General features: G+C 47.4%; 1 protein-coding gene across 8 annotated transcripts in view; it reads left to right on the top strand.

Annotated features, from left to right (window-relative positions):
• Window positions 1–17,479, top strand: part of enox2 (ecto-NOX disulfide-thiol exchanger 2) — a 103,926-nt gene that overhangs the window by 44,192 nt on the left and 42,255 nt on the right. For all 8 annotated transcript variants that reach the window (XR_014747248.1, XM_084692199.1, XM_084692098.1 and 5 more), the window contains one exon: window positions 8,838–8,981. Coding sequence is in view for 7 of the 8 variants with exons in the window: in XM_084692199.1 (XP_084548325.1) it covers window positions 8,838–8,981 (144 nt within the window). In the remaining variant the exon portion in view is untranslated. The remainder of the gene's footprint in view (window positions 1–8,837; window positions 8,982–17,479) is intronic.

Here is a 17,479-nt window from a genome sequence, read left to right as displayed (position 1 = left end):
GGGTAACACTAGTATTTGGTGCCATGTAAGCATTACTTTATACCATCATGAAAGTTGAATCTCCTAACACAGTTTAATCCTCTCTTGGGTTACATTTTTGTAGCGCACAAGAAAGAAATTTGTGGAGACGGTGTAAAACGATAACATGTCCGATAGATGGATGAGAATTCAATGCTTTTACAATGTCACAGCCCTCTTAAAGCAGTCAGTGTCTGTAGGAACACGTCTGGTAATGCACTGCTTAATGCATTTCCAGTAATGATGTTGCTCCTGTATGCTTCTCCATTGTTATTGACTTGACTGCTTGCCAGGGCACCTGTTCACCACTCTCTCCATTACAGTAAAACCTACAATGTGATAACAATGAATGGGAGCAAAGCAAATAAAAGAGTAGCATTAGTCTTAGAGTTGTGTTTACAGAGGGAGGGAGGGAGGGAGGGAGGGAGGGAGGGAGGGAGGGAGGGAGGGAGGGAGGGAGGGAGGGAGGGAGGGAGGGAGGGAGGGAGGGAGGGAGGGAGGGAGGGAGGGAGGGAGGGAGGGAGGGAGGGAGGGAGGGAGGGAGGGAGGGAGGGAGGGAGGGAGGGAGGGAGGGAGGGAGGGAGGGAGGGAGGGAGGGAGGGAGGGAGGGAGGGAGGGAGGGAGGGTTTGAATGGCAGACGGTGTGAGTTGGTCCACTGTGTGTCTGAGGCAGTGTCCAGCAGCTCTGTCTAAATCAGGAGGTATTTCCTAACCCAACACTGCCTGACAATCCCAGCACCCACCTTTCCCTTCCATGCTGTCTGTCACAGGGTGAGCGCTGCATGCTGGCTGTCACAGGGTGAGCGCTGCATGCTGTCTGTCACAGGGTGAGCGCTGCATGCTGTCTGTCACAGGGTGAGCGCTGCATGCTGTCTGTCACAGGGTGAGCGCTGCATGCTGTCTGTCACAGGGTCAGCGCTGCATGCTGTCTGTCACAGGGTCAGCGCTGCATGCTGTCTGTCACAGGGTCAGCGCTGCATGCTGTCTGTCACAGGGTCAGCGCTGCATGCTGTCTGTCACAGGGTGAGCGCTGCATGCTGTCTGTCACAGGGTGAGCGCTGCATGCTGTCTGTCACAGGGTGAGCGCTGCATGCTGTCTGTCACAGGGTGAGCGCTGCATGCTGTCTGTCACAGGGTGAGCGCTGCATGCTGTCTGTCACAGGGTGAGCGCTGCATGCTGTCTGTCACAGGGTGAGCGCTGCATGCTGTCTGTCACAGGGTGAGCGCTGCATGCTGTCTGTCACAGGGTGAGCGCTGCATGCTGTCTGTCACAGGGTGAGCGCTGCATGCTGTCTGTCACAGGGTGAGCGCTGCATGCTGTCTGTCACAGGGTGAGCGCTGCATGCTGTCTGTCACAGGGTGAGCGCTGCATGCTGTCTGTCACAGGGTCAGCGCTGCATGCTGTCTGTCACAGGGTGAGCGCTGCATGCTGTCTGTCACAGGGTGAGCGCTGCATGCTGTCTGTCACAGGGTCAGCGCTGCATGCCTTAATCCCCCAGCTGTTATTCCAGACTGCTCATCGTAAATTACAGCAGCGTCTGGCTCTTGGAGTGGGTCAGCCCCTGAAGACACACACTTCTCTGCTTACCTTCCCTCCTTCCCTTCTCAAATTAGCTGAGTCCAGAGCTGTTTTAGATGGTTGAACCTAAGCCAGCAGAACTGAAGCAGACTTGTGGAGCCGGAGAAGTGCTTCAGGCCTGAATAGAGAATGGGCCGTCGGTGAGACATGAAACCTGTGCATCACCCAGCCTGTCGTGGCTGAGACCCATCACAAGCAGCTGGGCTGTGAGGGTTCTGACTCCTCTGTCCTCTTCTGGAGCCTCTCCCATCAGCCTGACCACTGGAACCAAAGAGGCACTTTGACATCAGCTGGAAACCATCTGAAACAGCCGCCAAATGGCTTCACCGACAATTAACCGGACGTGGTTTCCTTGTCACAGTCATATCCATAGGAACATCTGTCGCTGGCATAACTCTGACATTCCATGCTGTATAATGATGCAGAACATGTCCTCAAGGTCTCCTTGCATCAGGACTTAATGACTACATATACTGATATCATGATGAGATAGCTGCTACCACATTCTATCTGGACAGGGTTTAGTGTGCAGAGGAGAGGTGACAGACCGTGGTTTAGAGGTCCAGGGGGAGAATCAGCAGTGAGATGTTTTCTTCCTCCAGACTTTATCGTCCTCTGCGCAGTGTAATTGGAGAGATTAGGTTAAGGTTATGCAAGTTACACCCATGGGGTAACACACAAAACTGTGTAAACGCACACACAGGCATTGGTGTCCATATGAGTTAACGTGACCTTATTAGCAGCAACGTTATCTATGAACACTTTCAAACTCACTCGGTCTAAGTTCTCGGGGAAATGTGGGCCTTTGACAGTAGAAAGCTGATTAGACTGCAAACCAAAGATCCATTAGTTTAGTTTAATGGAATAGAGATGAGTGGATGGGAGATTTAAATAAATTAACCTTCACTGGATCCCCAGAGGCATGTAGGAACGACCGAGGTGGCTGATGAGGATTTCTACCCTTGTCACTGATATAATGAAGACTGATGACATTATTGTAAGCAGTTTGTTGTCGTTTAACCCTTGACTCCGACCTGAACAGATTTGGTGGGTTGCGCAGCTGGAATGAAAGAGCAGGGACATGCTGCATGGACGGGGTTTCATGTTCAGGAACCGGCACAAGTATTTATCTTCTGACTTTCTCTCCTGTCAGCTTAGCAAGAGGATCCAGCGTTGAGCCTCTGCCTGCTTGTGTGCTTGTCTAATCGCTGGTCGCTGCACAGTTGTTCTCTGCGGCTTCCTTTCAGTCTTCACTCCATTCTAGTTATTTTTATCTTCTGTTCTGCTCGTGTGTGTACTGGCCTAGATGTCTTCGTACAGTACCTGAGCATTGGAACTGAGCTCTGTCACATCATCTCCAGGGAACTGCAAGATGATTTAGCTTGGAGGCTGTATTGGAATAGTGTGTGCCTACCTGGTCTCTGCGTGTCTGCGTGAGTTCCTCACCTAACTCCAACCACAAAGACACATTTTCCCCCACACCAACTGCACTCTGGACAGCCGTCCCCCTCAAAGCGCTGCCGGAAAGCTGCTATTGGCCTCTTTAAAAAAGAAAATATTACAAACAAATCTGTGATGGGCTGTGTATGTGTGAGCAGATCGAGCTGTTCTTTTGTGTTTGCTCTAAGCCTATTTTCACACAAAAGGTGTCAGCTTGATACATCAACATGGCTGTCTTAGGAGATGTGGGGGTGTCTGCTGCCATGCAAGTGTCCATATGTCTGGGAGAGATCCAGAGGAGGGACGTGAGACATGGATTGTGTGGATCTCTCTTTCTCTATCATCTCCCTACTTGGCTGTAGAAGGTGGGCATGACAACTGGTCCTGTAGAACCCTTCAGTCTCTCAGCTCCTCAGCAGATCCCTTTGAAGTGTTCAAATTGAACAATGACAGCTGCCAGCGCCGTCGCCAACGGATACCTGTCACCACTGGTTACAGTGAGGCCCCGTACACCAATACTCTGCATGGCCTTTCCTCTCTCAGCTCGCCACAGTCACTGTCTTTTAACAGCTCTTCATACTCTTATGCAGAGGGTTTAGCCAATCCCTTCCTTTCATCACTGGGCTGCCATCTTTACTCCCTCCATTGATATTTGTCACCACGGCATTCTGCAGGATGAGAGGCGTTTTAGATGTCTGAAATGTGAAGGAGGGGCTGTGATGGTGGGGGAGAGGGCCAAAGAGAAGGACAGGGAGGGACAGAAATGGAGACGGAGGAATGCGATGAAGACTGAAGAAAAACCAGCCCAAATAAGTGTTCAACCCCATTGTTCCACTCAGTGATTCTGTGTCTGTCTGTGTTCATTAGTGAGCTGGAATGAAGAACCAGAGAAATCACCTTGAGGCCAAAATTGCGGCCTGTCTCTTCTCCAACTTCTAATATATCACTAACTTATCTCATCTGTCGAAGGACTTTTAATGCTTCTGTCTCAAAGGGCACCAATTACGGAAGTCTATGTAAAGCAGGGAACTTTTCTTTTGAAACTTTATAAAATCAGTCAGACCTCAGTCAGGTCATGTTTAGTAAGTTTCTGGTTGGTCAGTCGTGTCTTTGCCCCTAGCAACACTCGTCCTCTTTTTAATGGTATGTTGGTTCCCAGACTGGACATGGGGCCTTTCATATCCTCAACACTGGCAGGTGTTGTAGAAGCAAACTGAGGAGCTATTGATGCATGTTCTCTTTCAGGTCCACCTTGGTCCTCACACTCGACAAAGAACCTGCTGTGCTGGGATTGGCCAATTAAAGCCTTTTCCATCTCTAACACTTTGTGTTTGTCCATCTGAAACCAAAAAGCTTGATTTATATATCCGGGGGGAGGGAGGGAGGGAGGGGGGCGGGGGGGTTGGGTTATACTTCACCTGACTGAGAGTCTTTGATGGGGCTCAGAACCCACAAACAAGCCCTCAGAGGCCTTTTTCTTTCCACTTCGAAGCAAAGCCAAGTCAGTACACCTCGAGAGTGAAGACATAATTATCGAAAGAGTTTCTGATAATCAACATGTATTGGCTTGTGACAGGCACTTGTTGGTTTTGTTCAACATTCTCCTTCTCTCACATCCAGTTACTTTCTCCTTCTACACTAATTGAAAAGCTCAGGTCATGTCCTTACGAGAGTTCTACAGCAGACTAGCATGCTTGTGCTGCCGTGCTAAGCTGGAGCAGTCAGCCACCTTGTTTACCCATCTGCCCAGAGCATCCATCACTCCACATAGTCAGCATGGTGTTCTAATGTCCAGGGCCCTGGACCCCACTAATGTGCTAGATCTCCTCAGGCTGCTGGACAGACTATGAATAGAGCTTTCCCCCTCCATTGTCTGCCTGATCTCTGCTGGCTCTCATCTCCTGCTCAGTCTTGTAGGCCTTGTGACTGGATTTCATCCTCTCCCTCCAGGCATTAGCATAGCTGCTGGCAGCGCTGGTGTTATAGGGAACATAGCTAGAACATAGCTGTGGAGGCTAATTTAGGACCAGGCCACCTGACGAGCCAACTGTCAACACAAAGGCCAAGACCAGAGTCAGGTCTCCTGACCTTGACCAATCACAGCCAACCTTGTGCTGTTTATTTCTCAGGGTGGCGGAGAGCAAATGTACTGTGGGTCTCTGGGGTTTCGAATGACCCCTGGCCCATGTTACTAATGACTTCTGGGTAGAGAATGTGACCCTTATTGAACGTTTCCATCTCTGGCAGGTCGTTGTTGTCAAGGCAGGAAGCAGGAGATTCAGGTGATGCATAATCACACCACACCATCAGAGAGGTCAGAGGGTCGCATAACTTCATTCTGCTGATAACCACAAAGGCATGACTCCCTGTGGAGCAATTCCACAGACAAACCGCTTCAAGTAATGTGATAAAATCATCAGAAAGAAGAGATCACCTTCTGTCCTCCAATGGATCATAACAGTACACATTAACCAGCCTTTTCACAGCATCAGTAAGCACCAGAGCAGTAACTATGACACTGGGGTCTCAGCAAGGCCAGGTATTCAGATGTTGTTTAGACTGGGGACAGCTCTCCAGAGCCAGTGTGATGCTGTGTGTGAAGAGCCTCTGCTCTACAACTCCTAATAGGACAACATATCAGTCTGCTCTCTGGCCTCCTCTGATTACCTCTGGCTCTGAAGGGTTTTCTTTCTCCAGCATTAATTCAATAGAAAATACCAGTAGGTCAAGACCTTTAACAAGGGAAGATGCTGTTTTTCTAAGAAAAGGAAAGCTTTGACACCTGGCATTGTTAGTTGTACTCAGCAGCTACGCTTAAACAATGAAAAATAATCAAAGTTTCCTTTGAGTAAATTTTTTTACAGACCTTCTTATCTACATCTGTTGTGTCTGTTTTGATAGCTTTTCTTTCTATGAAAGACATGATCGTGTCTCAAATAGGCCTAACTGATGTCAGTGCTGAGATGAAGGATGTGCTATTGGGTGGTGTAGGCAGGATAAAGGACAGCGTCTAGAGACAGACCTGACCTCCAGAGTCTGAGGGAGGAATCTTCTCCAGTCACACACTAGGTGGAAGTGCTGTGTCGACACTTTGCTGGGTAATAAGACAAGTCCACGGAGATGAGTGTGCATCAGGGAGGCCCACAGGTCTGAGGGGACAGACAGCTTTGACTTTGTAATGGAGCGGAAAAGTCAAAGACAAGCAAATCCAATTCATGAGGTCAGTGATGTGTTCTGGTTGTGTGTCTTCCTCCCCTCGCAGACACATGAACACTCTAATCGACGCCTTCACTTGTTCTTCCTGTTCTGGCAAGACTCATGGTTGACTCACGGTCATACCTCATATGGTCACCTAGAAACTCACAGACTGACACACTCTCACCTTACATAATTTGTAATCATCACCTGGAAATGCAGTGACCTGGTGGGCTTAAGAGGGATTCAGGTTATTTCATATAGAGTAGGAGTGTGGCTGAACTTGATCCATATTGTTTACATGGCAGAGACTGAGAGAAGGAGGGGAGTGTACCTGCATGAAAGAACCAGTGTGGTCTCACCTGTGGCCTGTGGCCTAGATTTGACATTCCTCTCAGAAAATACCTTGCAACCCCCACTCTTCGACACACGCACACACACACACACACACACACACACACACACACACACACACACACAGTGAAGTCATTGAGTGAAGTCATTATTCTGTTTCCTCGTTGATCCGTGTTCGCTGTGATATTATGAGAGCTCTCATTACTTCCTCTCCTCCCTTCCTGGTCACTTGTTGATTGTCGACCATTCATTTCCCTCTTTACTGACGTCAAGCGTTTCAGTTCAAATGCACCCTCGTCTTCCTCACTCCCTCCGTTGGTCAGGGGAGGGATGTTTCCCCCTCTCCTCCTGGTGGCTGTGAGCGGTGGCTGGTCCAGATGTGAAAGCTCAAACAGACCATCCATCAGGCTGCAGACACATGAGGACCACAGAGAGATGAGAGAGGCAGAGGCAGTGAGCCAGCAAAGACACACTGGCTCTGGACCATACATACACACACACACAAACACATGCTGTAATCTGGAAAAAAAGCATTCTCTTAAATAGTCAGAAAATCCCGGATTCACCTGAATATGACCAGGGAATTGAAAGGAATGTGTCCTTCTTACACACGTGCAGACTTCCATCTGGCAAGAAATAGCAGGGAGAAAGGGCAGCCCCATCAGATGGTTAGTGATGGGCAGAGCAAAAGATTAGCGAAGAGAGAGCAAGGGTGTGTGTTTGTGTGTGTTTGTGTGTGTGTGTGTGTGTGTGTGTGTGGAGCTGCTTTTTTGCTTTAGTTTAAAGAGTGGCAAGGCTATTAGCTGTAAGGAGTACAGAAGAGGCAAATTGTGAGACAATTCTGCACTTTTACTGCAACAGTTTATGGTGTGTTCGTTGTTTACCCCTCGCCTCTCTTCATGTGGAAAGCCTTGATGACTGAGGACAAGATGCTTCCTATTGTGATGGAAATGTCGCCGCAACAACAGAATAGAGAAATAATATAGGCATGGGCCTTTATGCATGGCTACACACACACAAACACACCAACGCTTGCAATCCCAGGTGAACTAAAATTACTCTGTTTGATTGCAATGTGTCTTCACTGCAGAACAGACATGCATACAGATATTCCCTCTCCATCCTCTGAGTTGTTTTTTTCCCTGTAGAGTAGCAAAAGCCAAACACAAACACCTGGATAAATTAGTTTTAGAACACAAACCCCCCAAAAATGTTTATACTCTCCCAGAAATTTAGTTCAATAGCCACATTATTATTGTTTCCATATTTCATGAAAACGACTTACCTTATTGTTTTACCCTCTCACACTGGAACAATAACTGTAGAATCTAAAATATATTTCACCTTGAGGCTGTTCAAAATGAGACGGCAGAATTTTGATAAACTGCTAATGGAAGTTAAGCATATCATAATAGAAGATCATTATCTAATGTGCGATCTGAGTTCTTCATAGCTTTATATTTGTGTGTAGTCCCTGTTTCTTCATTCGTAAGTGCTTTTTCAGACCCAGGTTTGTGTTTGATGGACTCTCAACAAACTGAAACTGAACCATAGAGGTTGTTTTTCCTTTCAAAAGATGAATCCCCAGGTTGCATTTTTATTAGCCTGACGTTGTCATGTTCATAATTCTAGTCAGAATATGAGTCTGAGAACTCTCCGTTGGGCTGTGAGTAAGGGGCGTGTTTCAACCGAACTCGTGAAAACAAATGCCTCTTCGCTCAATTGGATAGACCTACTACCAATCAGAGCAATGTAATATGTTGTTTGTTGAAAACAAATTCAACCCAAGCGCTCTGGTGACGTGGTTGATTACGTTACTGTCGATCATCTGTCCATCTTTGTATAAAGCCCGTACTGACAATTTGATTGGTCCGAATAGCTCCTGTTCGGACATAGTTTTTCCCCCACCGAGGTTCCCCAGACCCAACTTCCCAACCAATTTTGTTTTGTGTGGGCGGGGCTAAGTTGGGCTGGCAGCCAGGCTCATATTTATGGCAGTCTTGAATAGTTTCCTTATCGCTTTTTAGATCAATTATTTTCATCCAGTTCATCTAGAAGATCCATTATGTGAGGAACTTGATATGGTAGAAGTTCTGCTATTTCTTTTCTTCTTCTGGTTATACTGGGCAGGCCTTCAACCACCCAACACCAAGTGTTAGATATGAAGTCCCAGGAGTTTGTATGTAAATGCTGCAGCTGATAGAAGAGCTCCACTGTGTCTAACAGCACGTTTTTGTGTTGTGTCTCTTAGGGCTGAACACGCTGCCCTTCGACCCCTCGATCAACAACGAGCCCCTGCAGTTCAGCAGCTCCAACGGCCCACTGGTGTCCGACTGTCCTCTGGAGAACGGAGCGGAGAACAGCAAGAAGAGGAAGAGGCCCAGCCTGCCTCCAGGTACCGCAGGAACGCTCTGTACTCTCAAATACTGACAGGAATTTTGATTGCACAGTAGATCCAGCTCTACAGATGCTGCTTTGGTTTTTATGAGGGCTTTTTACATTTACATACGTGCTTTATATGAATTGTTATATATATATATATATATATATATATATATATATATGTGTATATGTGTGTGTATATATATATATATATATATATATATATATATATATATATATATATATATATATATATATATATATATATATAAATATGGTATTTTTATGAAAAATTGTTAAATTCCACCAACTGGTAGTAATACTCAAGCTTGTATTTAAATAAGCACTCCCCTCCCTTAGGTTCATTGCTAACTTTGAAGGTAGAGAGGGTGTTGGATGTTTTTCATTAGCTTCCTGCATCTTAAGGGACTTGCATCCCTGGACCGCAGGGTCTTGTCAGTGAAAGGCTCAGGAATCTGCTCAACTGTGATTGCAGCAGTCACACCCAAGTCTGGCTGTTTCCGTGCCAACAGCACCTGCCAATCAAAGGTCTTAAATGCCTTCAGCTTCCTTCACAGAAATGACCTTTTGCACAAGGAGTGGTATGCAGGAGGTGTGTGTGTGTGCTTGTGTGTACGTGTTGCCGTCACTAAATGAGGCCAAATTTGATTCAGTGACAGTGTGCCTTCTAATTAGAGGAAGAGCCTCTAATGAATTGCATTATGAGGAGCTGAGTGAAGAGGCCCTCAAGGCAGAGAGGTGTTGCTCTCTGTTCTCTGCTGTGTTGGTGACTTTAATTGGTCTGGATTAATTGTTAGTTTAATGGGCCATATTCTATATTGCCTTCATCATTGTTCAGTACTGTAGCTCTATATTAAGCACAGTTTTCGCATAGAGCGAGCATGGTGTGTCAGTTGTCAATCCTTAACATCTGGTTGGTTCTGATTGATGGACATTCTCCCAACCCATTACTGGAGCCTTCTGGATGATGGGCGGCATTGTCGATGTTCAATGAGGTTGCAGTGTGTGTGTGTGTGTGTGTGTGTGTGTGTGTGTGTGTGTGTGTGTGTGTGTGTGTGTGTGTGTGTGTGTGTGTGTGTGTGTGTGTGTGTGTGTGTGTGTGTGTGTGTGTGTGTGTGTGTGTGTGTGTGTGTGTGTGTGTGTGTGTGTGTGTGTGTGTGTGTGTGTGTGTCTGTTTGTGTTCACGTGTGCTCTCCCCTGATATATAAACCCATCATCCAGCTTAAGATCAAAGTTTTGGAACACACATCTAATCTGACCGACTGGTGGGGAGAATTAATCTTGTGAAAGCATCTCAGGAAGAGCGACGGAGAAGGACTGCATCCTGATCATGTCCAGCGGAGCCCCCTAGATCAAAGCGCTCCACCTGCCCCGCTTTTCCAGTAATGACCAAATTGTTGTGCAATCAGTCGTTTGGCAACAGCTTCTCTAATCATGTTCTGCTTACCTGCTGCTTTGAAGCCACACAACAGTGGCCTTCAGAGCAGCGCCGTGTCACCAGAGGAGGTTCCAGGGAGCGGGAAGGATTGTGGCGCGTCAGAAGGGCCTCCGTAGTGTGTTCACCCCTCACCAGAGGAGAGGATCATGATGAGGGCAGCAGAGTGACAGAGATGCTTCCCTTCAGCCCTCCACCCCCCCTGCTGCAGCAGTAAGCAGCCTCATGATGGAACAACGGCTAAATGATGACAATCTGCTGCATCTGGAGCAGAGTACGTTTAGCTCCTTTAATGTTTTCTGGTGTCTCTGGTGAAGTCCTCCAGCCCTCTGAGGAGACCAGACAGAGCCAGGACTAATTAGCAGCCATGTGGATTTACCCTCGTTAAACAGCCCTAATGGATAGATTCATCTCATTAGGGTTTGGCACTCTGTTAGTTAACGAGAGCTAGAGAGAGACATATTCACACACACACACACACACCCTGACAGTCATTCCTCTAGTTGTTATTTGTGCATGCTTGTTTGTGTGAGCATGTGTCTACGTGTGTGAGGACAGTTTAGGCTGTACAGTTATCCTCAATTTGACCGCATCGCATACCCAGGGCAGTGAACACGGGTCCACCTGTTCAAACCAGCATTTGCCAGGGAGTTTTATCCAGAGTGAACCTGGATCCTTACTGGATCTTACTGGCTCTGGCTGGAAGACATCCTCCACTAAGCAGAGCCTCGGGGCTCCTTGCTGTATGGCTGTTCCAACCAGCTGCATGCCAGGCAGGCAGACAGACAGACAGACAGACAGACAGACAGACAGACAGACAGACAGACAGACAGACAGGCAGACAGGCAGACAGGCAGACAGGCAGGGTGTTCCAGCAGAGCCCACAGACAGCTACTGACAGGCTGCTGCAGTCTTGTTTTATACCGAGAGAGGGATCCCTCCACCTGGATCCATATCCTGCATGCGAAACGGCAAGACGCTCAGTGTTTCTGGTCGACACATACAGAAACTGGCTTTCGGTTTGTGAAAGAGCCTTTGTCGAGCCTGTTGATATGCAGTACGTGCTTCACAGAAGAGATGATTAATGCACAGCACACCCATTGTTACTTTTAATAATTGCAGCCTGGTTGATTTGTCATAGATATACATGTGTTGCCCTGAGGCTTTGATGAACGCATTTCAAGCGCCCACTGTAAACCAATTGGTTGCCATAACGACAATAATAACCTTTGAGATTTGAAGCTGCTGTATTCCCTAAACCATACATCCAGTTTATTTCTGCTTTGGACTTCACCCAATAGCATTTGCATTGAGCTCTGTAAAATTACAGAAAGTCTACATTTCAAAAACAGTTCCAGTCTTTATGAACAGCGATGAAATTGCAACCCTCGCTCTCCAGTCCAGGCTCATGTACAATATCCGTTAGCGAGGGCTAGCTGAAGAGCGGTAACATCTCGCTGATTCCCATGGTGAGAAGTGTGTGCTTTAGATTACTTCTGGAGAGGAAAGTGATACGCTGCAGGGCTGTTCTCTCTTCCTGGACATGAAACAATAGCAGTGTGTGTGTGTGTGTGTGTGTGTGTGTGGTGTACTGTGGAGTGAGACACGCAGGGGACTGGGGCTGTGTGGGTGGAAGACGCAGGCAGCAAAGGCTTACAGCTACTTTATGTCTGTATCGCTTCATGTGTGACTAGAAGCACCTGTGTGGGTTTGTGACAGAGATATGATGACGCATCTGCATGGCTGCGGTGTTTTGTGGGGAACAGGCTACTGTGTTGGTTAGAATCAGGCAGGGCTGCAGGTTCATCGTTGTCTCTCTCTCTCTCTCTCTCTCTCTCTCTCTCTCTCTCTCTCTACTGTACATTCCAAACGATTCCATTTGATTTCGTCCTTGGTGACTTGAGGAGCAGAAAAGCCTAATCTCCAGCACTGTGTAGGTCTAAGTGTCATGCTTTCACACCTAGCCTACCATATGTCTCCATGATTTGGAGGTCCTGGATTCTTCTCAGGTGTTGGCATGGGGAGCGCAGTTTAAAAGTAAGCAAAGTAATGGGCCACTCAACCTGTCAGAGCTAAGCTGTGTCTGAAATACACAGAGATATATGGCTGTGTCTGTGTTGCTGAGAGAACTGTGGCTGTGTGGAGAGTATCCTCGTGGCTCTCTGTAAAGCCAGGCTGTAAGCTCATCTCTCAGTGGCTCAGATCTACGGCTGCATGTGATCGTCTCTGTGACTGAGGAGGCAGGAGGTGACAGACAGAGTTACCACTGACACTGACTGATTTGACAAGGTAGAGTTACAATGTTAAGGCTACACATTTGCATAGACTCATGGGATGCCATTCTGGTCTTTGGGCTGAATTGGTCTTTGCGTGAACGTTTATTTTTCTTCTTGGCTGACAGCTTTCTTTTTTATTATTTGCTGATTGACTTTATTGGCAATTCCTGTGTGATGAAGTGTTGTGTTGGCATGACTCGGGGTGCAGTGATTTTGAGGGAACTGCATGGGTGTATTTGTGTGTGTGTGTGTGTGTGTGTGTGTGTATGACATGATGACAGAGCTGGGTGATTGAATCTGCATAACAGGCTGTGAAGAGCCCTTTTCTGCTGTATTCTCCAGGGAGTCCAAGGCTTCAGTCAGAACCGGAACGTCTCTCTCTCTCTCTCTCTCTCTCTCTCTCTCTCTCTCTCTCTCTCTCTCTCTCTCTCTCTCTCTGTCTCTGTCTCTGTCTCTGTCTCTCTCTCTGTCTGTCTCTCTCTCTCGCACATGCCGAGTACACATGCCGAGTACACATGCCGATACACAGACCCGAGTGTCTGTGTATGAACTGAATTGAATACAGCCTATGGTTTTAGTCCAGGCCCCCGGAGGACACAAGTTAGTCTGTTGACATGTTGCTGTGCGTGTGCTCGGCCACCCATGGGGGAGGTGTACTGTAAGTGGGTGTGCTCGTGTCGCACCATTGTTCTGTGCCTTTATCCAACGTTTAACCAACCAGAACTAGTATGCTGAGCACTGGGAGCACCTTGCGTGTCAGATGAAAATGTATGTTTCCCCCCCCCCCCCCCCTACTGTAGATATGATTATAGATTAGCATAGCTTCATTTGAGACATGAGAGAACGGGCGATGAAAGGCGACATTTCCAGTTTTGTGTCGAGTGAGGACCTGCTCGTAAGGTCTGGGACCCTGGGACTGATCAGAGGATGGCCGGGCCTGGCCCCGCTGGCCTGGCCCCGCAGGCCTGTCCCCACTGGCCTCTCCAGGGCCCTGGCTCATTCAAGCATCCACCTGGCCCATCCTCCCCGCCTCTCATAAAACATTCAAACAGTGTTTGGATCAGATGGGGATTCCCTTTGAACCGGGTATGTGTGGAACTCTCAGACCCCATTCCATCTTCTCCCCTTACATGCGTCCTTGATGGACTCATCAAAGGAGGAACGGCCTCTCTTCTCCCTTTCTCTCTCTCTCTCTCTCCCTCCCCCCTTCCATCCCTTGTTCATGCGCCGTCAGTGTTTTCTTCATCCTCTCTGTTCTCTCCATCCTTCCTCTCAGGACTGCAGAGCCCTGGGCTGCTGCAGTGTCTCAGCTCTCTCCATCCTGAATACATGAATATAGGATCTGAGAAGCTCAGAGTGCCAGAGGACACAGACTTCACTCTCACTGAACAAAATGGCTCCAGTCCTCCGCCTGCTCATACTAACACTTATGCTAACTAATGCTACCATCACTAGTGCTTTTTCTTCCTCTCTCTGCTACTTCTAAAGCTGCAGGAGTTGTAGGTAGGGGTGCACCGATGAATCGGCCAGCAGTTCAAGAAGAGAAGACTTTTGTTATCAGTGCATCCCTAGTTGTAGGGGTTGGTATGAGGAGAAGAATGAGGTTGTCTGGACTCTTACAGCCCTGTTTGTTTTCTACATGATCAGAAGAGATGGCTGTGTTGCTTCAACCACCCAGACACAACACTGGAGGGGAGATAAACAATTAGAGCTGTGATGAGTTTCTCCCTCCATCTATCAGCCTGGGGAACATGGCCGCCCTGCAGGACTGGAGACGCTGAATCACTTCTGTCTTCCTGCTGTGGTCATGGTCATAATAAATTCTGCTTTAGATTTTGTTTCTTGATACGGTTGCTTTGGAACCTTTGTGAAGGGATTTCAGTTCAGTTTGAACTGTTGCCTAACTGAGATTAAAACAAAAGTGCTGCACAGTTGGTTTGTAAATTATTTTGAAATAATTTCAGCTGCCCTGTAGAAAGATTTTTTTTATTTTGCAAGTGCTTCGTAGATTACAAACAGCTGCTCTCTTCCTTAAGGTTATTAAATGAACAGCATGCAGCATGTAACTTTGATTATTGATATAGATTCTTCTAACTAAACTGCATAGCAAAGCAGTTTTTTACCAAGCAATTGTAGACTCTTAAAAGACTGTTGGACGGTAATTTTAAGTAAAACTTGTTTGAGGCAATTTATGTAATTAAATAGTTTCCACCAGCAGTCTAACTGTTATCTGGTCATTTGGCAGCCTGGAGGATGAACTGATTTTGAGCTGAGAGATGGAGGGGGGGTGAGACTGGGGTGGAGGTAAAGGGAGCAGAGGTGTTTCTGTGTGAAACGCTCCGTTAAACCATCCGTCCTCAGCTGGTCTGACCTGGTCTGCAGCATGAAGTGAAGAGACCTGAGTTCTACTGTTACCTTCAGCATGGTTTATGTTGATGAGAAATGTCCTCCACATCAAACATTGGACATGGACCAGTCCACTGCTTAGGCTGAGCAGAAAGGAATGAGGAGGTTTGAGACGGAAACTAGCCAAGAGCTTCAGGGGCAAAAATCACGGGAGTGGTAGAGTATGTCAGAGTTGAAGGAGATGTTTAAAACATTTTAACCGCATCACTCAGTTTCCTCAGATCTCCTCAACTGCAACAGTAATTCAACATCCCTCCTCCCCAGCCCCCACACCTACATTGGGTGAAATAGAATCTGAACCTTCCTCCTGGTCAAAAGCCTTTGCCAGTACCCTGCAAGCATTCCTGAGCTTTCAGGAATCACAGTTCAATTTCAAATGCAAAGGCTGCTTAGTCGTTTTATCCCAGTGTTATTCATTAAGGGAGCAGAAACTAGAGGATTTAAGCCTCTGTTAGAGACAGGCTCCAAACACCAGAAGAGTAACACTCTTTCTGATAGGCCGGCCTGTTGAATTATGCATCTCCCATTGACAGCTCACTGCCCAAGTGAACCAAACGGCAGCTTTAGTCTCAGAGCAGCAGGAGTGACCCCAGGCTCTTTCTGGCCGCATTTGAATCAAAGCAAAAGAGGTTTCTAAGGGCCAGCGACGGTCACACTGTCACACTACCACCATTTCCCTAATTGGAAATGTCGTTTACAAGAAGAGGGCTGTCAAGATGGCTCAGAAGGGAAGGAGCGACACTGCTCTGTGGACGAGGTTTGATCTGCGTACTGGATCTCAAGCTTTTTAGAAATGACATAAGAACACCAACCTTGCAAGACAGCCATTTGCAGACACATTTTATAGATCAAAACCATGCAAGAATCCATCTTGCCATGCTCCAAGTTATTCGTTTTTTGCCCGAACCAGTGGTCCGAACGGATAAACATCCTGTAGGGAACTACTGGCAGCTACGGGCGTGGTTGAAGTATGTCTGTGATAGACTGATGGTTCATCCAGTCACCTGTTAAGTATTTTTTGAAAGTCCCTGCCCTTTTCCAAACAGTTTTCAAGGACGATTTCCCAGATAGTTATGTGTAACAAACCATCTAATGAATCAGGTTATGAGAACACCTTGACCTCCAGAGAATTGGTCTCCTTGCAAGGGCTTTTAAAACCTTCTTTAAAGAATAGCATAGTAAGATGACATTTTTAGTCATTTTTGGAACTTTGTGTTAATTCCTTCAGGACATTGTGTCAGGAGTCTGTAGGAATCCCTCTTTTTAACCCAGCAACACTAGCACACATATTGGTCACCTCTGTTCTGGCCCTCTCATCTTCTATGAACACCCCCCTCCCCTCCCCTCCCCTCCCTCCACCTCCAACTGTCTCTACTGACCCACAGCAGCTGCCTCTCAGCGGTTGTCACAGCGATGTTTTAACAAGGTGCTCCTCTCCCCCATCCTCCTCCTTCACCTTCATCATCATCCTACCATCCTTCTCTTATCTCTCTTGTTGTTCTCATCCATAGTACATTGTGAGGAATGACTACAGGGGTTAGAGTACCCATACAAGGCATGGAAGAAAGGGCAGGTAGGCATCACCTGCTCAATGAGCACGGATTAATGGAGGGATTGAGGAAGGAGGTGGGTAAATGGTTTGCTCAATGAATGGATAGGCCAGATTGATGGATGACCAGACCCTGTTCTTATGAGGCAGATTTTATTCATAACGTCTCAGGAATAAAAGGTAACTAAATCACCCGTGGGCTCCCAGCTTTTCCATTAAAGACGGTGTGCCAAGGTTATTGATCCACTGTTGGATAAAGAGAGTGTGAATTGGAAAAGAAAAGAGAGAGCGTTTTAAATACTCATCAATCCCTTCAACCAAGTTTTTGGTAATTGGGTTTTATAATTGAATTCTAGGGAGCCTTAAAAAGGAGAGATGTGGCCAGGCTCGAGACTATATGTTTTTGTGAGTGTACAAGACACCCTTTACAACTCCCTGGTTGTCTTTAATGGAAGAGCAGTGTTCTTCAGACACCCAATAAACACCAGTGGCCTGGGCTAGTCCATCATCTTTACATTGCAGCAGGGAGTGAGGGGCCTGGTCAGGTTCACCCTCACAAATCCAACTGACCATGATAAATGGAAGAAAGTGTTCGCACCTTACCTCCAGAGCATCCCTCCCTCCTTCTTCCCCTCCCTCCCTCCCTCTCTCCCTCCCTCTCTCCCTTCCTCTCCTCCTTCTTCCCCTCCCTCCTTCTTCCCCTCCCTCCCTCCCTCCCTCCTTCTTCCCCTCCCTCCTCCTTCCCCTCCCTCCCTCCCTCCCTCCCTCCCTCCCTCCATCCCTCCCTCCCTCCCTCCCTCCCTCCCTCCCTCCCTCCCTCCCTC

This window comes from Hypomesus nipponensis, chromosome 1 (assembly GCF_054491055.1).
Source record: "Hypomesus nipponensis isolate SF chromosome 1, ASM5449105v1, whole genome shotgun sequence".
In the NCBI taxonomy this organism is placed as follows: domain Eukaryota; kingdom Metazoa; phylum Chordata; class Actinopteri; order Osmeriformes; family Osmeridae; genus Hypomesus; species Hypomesus nipponensis.
Note: the sequence above shows the minus strand (reverse complement) of the source record. Positions and strands in the feature narration are given on the sequence as shown.